Source organism: Phyllobates terribilis, unplaced genomic scaffold (genome assembly GCF_046119375.1).
Source record: "Phyllobates terribilis strain yellow unplaced genomic scaffold, ASM4611937v1 Scaffold_3__8_contigs__length_932513732, whole genome shotgun sequence".
NCBI lineage: Eukaryota > Metazoa > Chordata > Amphibia > Anura > Dendrobatidae > Phyllobates > Phyllobates terribilis.
Genome location: NW_027362763.1, coordinates 551,804,266 through 551,813,553, shown reverse-complemented (window position 1 = coordinate 551,813,553; position 9,288 = coordinate 551,804,266). Strand labels below are relative to the sequence as shown.

Sequence of the window (9,288 nt, the reverse complement as noted above, 5' to 3'; positions counted from 1 at the left end):
ATACACCTTGGACCACTGAGCAACAGTCCAGATCTTTTTCTCCTTGGTCCAGGTAAGACGCTTCTGGTGTTGTGTCAAGCCACTCATGACCAATAGACAAGGAATGAAACACTTGTAGCCCATGTCCTGGATACGTCTGTCTGTGGTGGCTCTTGAAGCAATGACTCCAGTAGCAGTCCACTCCTTGTGAATCTCCCCCAAATTTTTGAATGGCCTTTTCTTAACAATCCTTTCAAGGCTGCAGTTATCCCGGTTGCTTGTGCACCTTTTCCTACCACACTTTTTCCTTCCACTCAACTTTCCATTAATATGCTTGGATACAGCACTCTGTGAACAGCCAGCTTCTTTAGCAATGACCTTTTGTGGCTTACCCTTCTTGTGGAGTGTGTCCATGACTGCCTTCTGGACATCTGTCAAGTCAGCAGTCTTCCCCATGATTGTGTAGATTACTGAAACAAACTAAGGAACCTTTTTAAACGCATCGGAAGCCTTTGCAGGTGTTTTTTGTTAATTATTTTAATTTACTGAGATAATGACTTGGGTTTTCATTAGCTGTAAGCCATAATCATCAACATTAACAGAAATAAACACTTGAAATAGATCACTCTGTTTGTAATAACTCTATATAATATACGAGTTTCCCTTTTTGTATTGAAGAACTGAAATAAATTAACTTTTTGATGATATTCTAATTTAGTGAGAAGCACTTGTATGTAGACCAATAGAGGGGGGACTAATTGTTTATACTGTAGAGGACACTGTGATCCGCAATCACCAGTTGTAGCGTGCTGGTTGAGGGAGTCCGTGCCAATATAGAAGCGCTATACAAGAACGTAAGTACAGCATTATGTGGACTGTACCAATTGGGGAGGGGTGGGGAGAAGGAGGCCATCTAATTTAAACTACCATTTGCCCTGCACTCAGTGATGTAGCGAAGAGCGGCTTCTGTTACAATAATATGCATGCTTAGCTCAGCTGCGCCTGCTTCAGCAACCCATGGCCGTTTGCTCCTGCTGCTCTCACCACTCCAGATGAAGAGGGATGTACAGTGAAGGGGGTGGTACCAAGTCAGCGGGTGGTGCTCACCAGTTTCTGCAGAATCCAACATCCCCATCTCCAGGAAAGAACAGAATGATGTGGGTGCTTGCATGCACAAGGGGATCCATGCTTAGTGGCACCAATGCCTTAGTGTTTCCTGATGCCCCAAACACATGAGGGTTGGAAGGTGGAGGACACTCTCCTCTCGGATCAGTGGCCTCCACTGAATGTTGAGTGATCAGGGATATGTTTAATTTTTTTTATCACCTCCCTGGGCCCATTAATAATTGTGGTGATCACTGGGTTCCTCGTAGTGAGATCTCCAGCAATCAGACACCTATCACCGATACTGTGAAAAGGTAATAAGTTGACATTCAGGGAACACAGCCTTAAAACGACATCTCAGTTTTGGCACTGGGGAGTTTTACTAATTCGTGATGCTGGCAAAAAAACTGACAAGGATGAATGACTCTGAAGAAAAAAGGTGAGATGTAGCCTAAATGTGACAATGTGTGGTAGTATTGCAGCATGAAATATTGACACAAAATAGGCCAACGAACAGGTGGTGCCAAGTTAGACAAATGTCTTATATGTCTAGAAAGATGTGCCAAAGTTATCAACCGCATCAGCCACGGTGATACATTTGGCTCATCTGACAACTACCAGGTCTAAAATCACAAAGACATAAGGACCTCCTTCTAACAAGTGAGCAGGCTAGATTACAAATTCTTCCTTCTCCTCATTCTGTTCCAGCCGCCTCTGTACTGACTAGTCCAGATGACTGACTCCAGACGGAGAACTCCTCCTAATGACTGTGTTCTTGTCTGTTCAATGCAGAGCCGGCTAGAATGCAGTGGGTAAAAGGAGGTAGAGATTTCCACGACCAGTTATATTTAATATACGGTATTCCTAATTAGGGAAAGTGTTATACATGTATTTTTGTACTCATTTAAAAAAAAATTCATAAAGGCTTGAATGCAACCTGTCCCCACTGGGACACTAAGGGTCTGCTGTCATGACATGCTGTGATTTTCAAAGAATTTTGCCACAAATTTTAATGAAAATCAGCGTTTTGTCAATTTCATTAACCCCTTTAAAGCCCATGACGTATTAATACGCGTCTGTGCCTTGGGCTTTAAGAGCCTGACCCGTATTAATACGTCATGGCGATCGCGCGCGCACACAGGCTGTGCGGGCGCGATCGCCGCCGGGTGTCAGCTAATTGTCACAGCTGACACCCGATACTATGTGCAGGGAGTGGTCCTGCACCGCTCCCGGCATATTAACCCCCGCAATGCTGCGATCGAAGTCGATCGAAGCATTGCAGTGGCTAAGGGGAGGTGATCGGAATACTCACCTCCACTTCCGGCCTCCAGCGCTGTCTGCCGCGGCTTCCCGGATGTTGCCATGATGACCTGATGTCGTCATGACAACATCCGGGTCACCAGACAGCAGGAAGATTTTTTGGTCATGCGCAGTGCATGACCAAACTATCTTCTCACTGTGCAGCGCTGACAGCCTGCATAGCACAGGTATGATGCTCCATTCCTGTGCTATGCAGGCGATCAGAATCAAAAACGTGAAAGTCCTATAGTGGGACAAAGTATAAAAATAAAAAAACTGTCAGAGAGTGAAAAAAAAATTGTAAAAATATTAAAAAAAAGTATAAAAAAAATAATCCACCAAAAATAAAAATATAATGTACCCATCAATAAATATTATTCTGAAAAAACAAACAAACAAACAAACAATAAAAATACACATATTTGGTATCGCCGCGTCCGGAACGACCTGACCTATAAAATTGTCCCACTAGTTAACCCCTTCAGTGAACACGGTAAAAAATAAAAATAAAAAATGAAGCAAAAAACAATGCTTTATTATCATACTGCCAAACAAAAAATGGAATAACACGCGATCAAAAAGACGAATATAAATAAAATTGGTACTGCTGAAAACATCTTGTCCCGCAAAAAAACAAGCCACCATACAGCTCCATCTGAAAAATCAAAAAGTTACAGCTCTCAGAATAAAGCGATGCAAAAAAATAATTTTTTTCTATAAAATAGCTTTTATTGTGTAAAAACGCCAAAACATAGAAAAACTATATAAATGTGGTACCGCTGTAAACGTACTGACCCAAAGAATAAAGCTGCCTTATCAATTTTACCACACGCGGAGAAGAATAAAAAAAATGTAAAAAAAACACAATTCCTGAATTGTTGGTTTTTGTTTATTCTGCCTCCCAAAAATTGGAATAGAAAGCGATCAAAAAATGTCACGTGCCTGAAAATGGCACCAATAAAAACGTCAACTTGTCCCGCAAAAAACAAGCTGTCACATGACTGTCAGCCAAAAAATGGAAAAATTATAGCTCTCAAAATATGGTGATGCAAAAACTAGATTTTACAAAAAAATGCGTATTTTAGTGTGTGACAACTGTCAGTCATAAAAACCCGATATAATTCTTGTATCTCTGTAGTCGCACCGACCCAAAGAATAAAGTCGCCTAATCACTTATACCACACTAGGAACGGCGTAAAAAATAAACTCTAGGGTTAGGGTTGGGGTTGGGATTTTTTTCAAAAAAAAAAAAAAAGACGATATGGCAACTAGTGTTGAGCGCAAGTGCTCACTACTTGAGTTTGCATCGGGTGCTCGGGTATGCATTATCGTGGGTGCTCAAGTGACATGCTCGAGTCTCCGCCCCATATGCTTCGGGGCCAAAAAACCTTGCGGCGATTGCCTGCCATGCACGAGCGATCCCCGCATGCTTTTTTTTGGGTGTCTAATAACCATGAAACATGCGAACGGGAATTCGAGCATGTCACTCGAGCACCCTTGATACATGGTGCATACCTGAGTACCCGATGCAAACTCAAGTAGCGAGCACTTGTGCTCAAGACTAATGACAACTTATTCAATATGATGACCTAAAGTTATCTAATTCTGTGTCGTACCTCTGGATTCAAAATGTTCACTATACCCCTTGATAAAATCCTTGAGGGGTGTAGTTTCCAAAATGGGGTCACTTGTGGTTGTGTTTCCACTATTTAGGCACATCAGGGGCTCTCCAAACGCGACATGGCGTCCACTCTCGATTTCAGCCGATTTTGCGTTCAAAAAGTCACACAGTGCTCCTTCCCTTCTGAACTCTGCCGTGCGCCCAAACAGTGTATTTTCCCCACATATGGGGCATTGGCGTACTCAGGAGAAATTGCACAAAAGTTTTTGGGGTCCTTTTTCTCCTATTACACTTGTGAAAATAAAAAAATTGGGGCTAAAACATCATTTTTGTGGAAAAAGTTTGATTTTTTTATTTTCATGGCTCCATGTTATAAACTTCTGTAAAGGACTTGGGGGTTCAAGGTGCTCACCACACATCTAGATAAGTTCCCTGAGGGGTCTAGTTTCCAAAATGGTGTCACTTGTGGGGGGTTTCCACTGTTTAGGCACATCAGGGGCTCCCCAAATGCAACATGGCGTCCGCTAATTATTCAAGCAAATTTTAAAATCAAAAAGTCAAATGGCGCTCCTTCCCTTCCGAACCCTGCCGTGCACCCAAACAGTGGTTTTCCCCCACATATGGGGTATCTGCTTACTCGGGAGAAATTGCACAACAAACTGCATGGTGCAATTTCTCCTGTTACCTTTATGAAAATGCAAAAATGGGAGCTGAAAAAACATTTTTGTGGGAAAAATGTGAAAATTTTATTTTTACGGCTCAATGTTATAAACTTCTGTAAAGCACCTGGGGGTTCAAGGTGCTCACCACACATCTAGATAAGTTCCCTGAGGGCTCTAGTTTCCAAAATGGTGTCACTAGTGGGGGGTTTCCACTGTTTAGGCACATTAGGGGCTCCCCAAATGCAACATGGCATCCGCTAATTATTCAAGCAAATTTTACATTCAAAAAGTCACATGGCGCTCCTTCCCTTCTGAACCCTGCCGTGCGCCCAAACAGTGGTTTTCCCCCACATATGGGGTATCTGCTTACTCGGGAGAAATTGCACAACAAACTGCATGGTGTAATTTCTCCTGTTACCTTTATGAAAATGCAAAAGTGGGGGCTGAAAAACATTTTTGTGGGAAAAATGTGAAAATTTTATTTTTACGGCTCAATGTTATAAACTTCTGTGAAGCACCTGGGGGTTCAAGGTGCTCACCACACATCTAGATAAGTTGCCTGAGGGGTCTAGTTTCCAAAATGGTGTCACTAGTGGGGGGTTTCCACTGTTTAGGCACATCAGGGGCTCCCCAAATGCAACATGGCATCCGCTAATTATTCAAGCAAATTTTACATTCAAAAAGTCAAATGGCGCTCCTTCCCTTCTGAACCCTGCCGTGCGCCCAATCAGTGTTTTTTCCCCACATATGGGGTATCTGCGTGCCCAGGGTAAATTGCACAACAAATTTTGGGGTCCATTTTTTCCTGTTACCCCTGCGAAAATAAAAAAAATTGGGTCTAAAGTAAAATTTTTGTGAAAAAAGTTAAATGTTAATTTTTTTCTTCCACATTCCAAAAATTCCTGTGAAGCACCTGAAGGGTTAATAAAGTTCTTGAATGTGGTTTTGAGCACCTTGAGGGGTGCAGTTTTTAGAATGGTGTCACTTTTGGGTATTTTCTGTCATAAAGATCCCTCAAAGTGACTTCAAATATGATGTGGTCCCTAAAAAAATGGTTTTCTAAATTTTGTTGGAAAAATGAGAATTTGCTGGTCAACTTTTAACCCTTATAGCTCCCCAATAAAAAAAAATTTTGGTTCCAAAATTGTGCTGATGTAAAGTAGACATGTGGGAAATGTTATTTATTAACTGTTTAGTGTAATATATCTCTCTGATTTAAGGGCATAAAAATTAAAATTTTGAAAATTGCAAAATTTTCTAACTTTTTGCCAAATTTCCGTTTTTTTTCACAAATAAACGCAAGTGATATCGCAGAAATTTTACCACAATCATGAAGTACAATATGTCACGAAAAAACACTCTCAGAATCAGGGGGATCAGTTGAAGCGTTCCAGAGTAATTACCTCATAAAGTGACAGTGGTCAGAATTGTAAAAATTGGCATGGTCATTAACGTGCAAACCACCTTGAGTTGTAAAGGGGTTAAACTGCAGCATAAAAGCTTGACAATCACAAATGTGAACATACAGTAAATATTTACACTGCACCTTCACCCTTGTGCGCCTAACATGCAGCCAAAATATGGTAATGAGACGCTGCGACAGGTGACCTCTAAGCTTCTAACATGGAGATGCTGAGACAGGTGACCTATAAGTTTCTAGTACGGAGATGCTGCGACAGGTGACCTCTAAGCTTCTAGCACGGAGACGCTGCGACAGGTGACCTATAAGTTTCTAGTACGGAGATGCTGCGACAGGTGACCTCTAGGCTTCTAGCAAGGAGACGCTGCGACAGGTGACCTATAAGTTTCTAGTACGGAGATGCTGCGACAGGTGACCTCTAAGCTTCTAGCAAGGAGATGCTGCGACAGGTGACCTTTAAGCTTCTAGCAAGGAAACGCTGTGACAGGTGACCTCCAATCTTCTAGCACGGAGACACTACGAGAGGTGACCTCTAAGCTTCTAGCAAGGAGACGCTGCGACAGGTGACCTCGGAGCGTCTCCTTGCTAGAAGCTTAGAGGTCACCTGTCACAGCGCCTCCGTACTAGAAGGTTGGAGGTGACCTGCTGGAGCGTCTCCTTGCTAGAAGCTTAAACAGGTCACCTCCAACCTTCTAGTACGGAGACGCTGTGACAGGTGACCTCTAATCTTCTAGCAAGGAGACGCTGCGACAGGTGACCTCTAAGCTTCTAGCACAGAGACGCTGCGACAGGTGACCTCTAAGCTTCTAGCAAGGAGACGATGTGACAGGTCACCTCTAAGCTTCTAGCACGGAGACGCTGCGACAGGTCACTTCTAAGCTTCTAGCAAGGAGACGCTCCAACAGGTCACCTCTAAGCTTCTAGCAAGGAGACACTTTGACAGGTCACCTCTAAGCTTCTAGCAAGGAGACGCTGCGACAGGTCACCTCTAAGCTTCTAGCAAGGAGACGCTGTGACAGGTCACCTCTAAGCTTCTAGCAAGGAGACGCTGTGACAGGTCACCTCTAGGCTTCTAGCAAGGAGACGCTGCGACAGGTCACCTCTAAGCTTCTAGCAAGGAGACGCTGCGACAGGTCACCTCTAGGCTTCTAGCAAGGAGACGCTGCGACAGGTCACCTCTAGGCTTCTAGCAAGGAGACGCTGCGACAGGTCACCTCTAAGCTTCTAGCAAGGAGACGCTGTGACAGGTGACCTCTAAGCTTCTAGCAAGGAGACGCTGTGACAGGTCACCTCTAAGCTTCTAGCAAGGAGACGCTGTGACAGGTGACCTCTAAGCTTCTAGCAAGGAGACGCTGTGACAGGTCACCTCTAAGCTTCTAGCAAGGAGACGCTGTGACAGGTGACCTCTAAGCTTCTAGCAAGGAGACGCTGTGACAGGTGACCTCTAAGCTTCTAGCAAGGAGACGCTGTGACAGGTCACCTCTAAGCTTCTACTATTTCAACTTGTAGGCCCTTTATTACAAATGCTTATAAGAATCCATGACGATTTCCCTAATTAGGAATCTCACACATTACATTTGCCGCCTATAAACTGGCCCTGTTTTCTCACTCCATTGACGCGAGCTCTGCACTGAACAGGACAGATTGGAGATGTCAGGCCTTCCAATGCAGCCAGATACATACACTGCTGCGCCATTCTGGACAAATCTGACACTTCAGCGACATGTTCTGTGTGTAAATGGCCCTTATAATCCCAGAGAACACTTCCTCTAATTAAAAAATATCTGTAATTTAATATATCAACCCATAACCAGGAGCAGCTCCTTCTCACAGCTCCGTTCTGTACTGCTTTATGCTGAACAGGCCGGAATCCCGACTCCTGGAAGAAACCCTCCTCATGGCCGCAGCACTGACTCCAGTCCCACCTCAGAGAGCTAAGCACAGCGGGGCCGGCGAGAATGTCAAGCCGGGAATTCCCGCGCTCTCAGCTGCACCACGTGACGGCTCACGTGTAGGGCACAGAACACAAATGGCATCATGTGACCATTACGTCAGCGAAGTCCCAGCAGAGTTTTAGTTTCCGGCAAACGTCACTTCTGCCCTGCTTGCCATCCCTGCGTGTCGCGGAGCTTCTGAGGCGCCATGACGGACCGGTACACCATCCACAGTCAGCTAGAGCATCTGCAGTCCAAGTACATCGGCACTGGCCATGCGGACACCACCAAGTGGGAGTGGCTGGTGAACCAGCACCGCGACTCGTACTGCTCCTACATGGGACACTTCGACCTGCTCAACTACTTCGCTGTGGCCGAGAACGAGAGCAAGGCCCGGGTGCGATTCAACCTGATGGAGAAGATGCTGCAGCCGTGCGGGCCGCCTGTGGACAAGCCGGACGACTCGTAGTGCTGGGGAGAAGGCGACTGTGGACTGGTGGGCTCCCACTCCTGTGACTACTAGTGGTCTATGCTCCTGGTGACTGGTCCACAGTCCTGGTGACCGGCAGTGGTCCATGCTCCTGGTGACCGATCCACCCTCTTTGTGACTACTAGTGGTCCATGCTCCTGGTGACTGGTCCACAGTCCTGGTGATCGGCAGTGGTCCATGCTCCTGGTGACCGATCCACCCTCCTTGTGACTACCACTGGTCAATCTTCTGGTGACTGGCTGTGGTCCATGCTCCTGGTGTACAGGGACCGCAGCTCCGCCATACACATCATCGTTACTCTTTACTTTTGACTGCATCTTCAGGACATGGATTTTCTCTGTTTTTTAATGTGATAGACATGGATTTGTGCTCTGAGGGGAGTTAATACTGCTCTATAGACCAGGAGGTCTCCACTGAATAAACAATGATGTTTCTTCATTGTCCTTATGTATTTGTACTATCGGGGAAAAGTAGCTGGTATTGGGGTCCCTCACTCAGGGTCCCTCTTCTGAGCCTGTAGAGCTGGTCCTACACCAAATGTCTTATTCTCACAACCATATAGCGACCACAATACCAAACGTGACCTGAGCTAAGAGAAGCTGTTCTAGTCACAATGCCTATGGCCCTCGACTTATGACCATAATGTGGAGGAGACAATAGTCATGTGCAGTAGCCCTGATCCTATGATGGACCAGGATGTAGGCTTTTGTTTACTATATTTGTTTGTTGGATGCCAGACTGGGCTTGTGAAACCTTTGTGCACCTGACCTGCTGATGAG

The 9,288-nt window shown here is 44.9% G+C and overlaps 1 protein-coding gene across 1 annotated transcript; it reads left to right on the top strand.

Moving 5' to 3' along the window:
• Positions 1-8,136: 8,136 nt before the first annotated feature.
• Positions 8,137-8,952, top strand: SF3B5 (splicing factor 3b subunit 5). Its single transcript, XM_073673246.1, has one exon. It carries the CDS (start codon positions 8,228-8,230, stop codon positions 8,486-8,488), a length of 261 nt encoding a protein of 86 aa, XP_073529347.1. The 5' UTR covers positions 8,137-8,227; the 3' UTR covers positions 8,489-8,952.
• The last annotated feature ends 336 nt before the right edge of the window (positions 8,953-9,288 follow it).

Bases quoted from the DNA above. Each gene is read 5' to 3' on its own strand.
- SF3B5 (XM_073673246.1), top strand. From the start codon at position 8,228: ATGACGGACCGGTACACCATCCACAGTCAGCTAGAGCATCTGCAGTCC.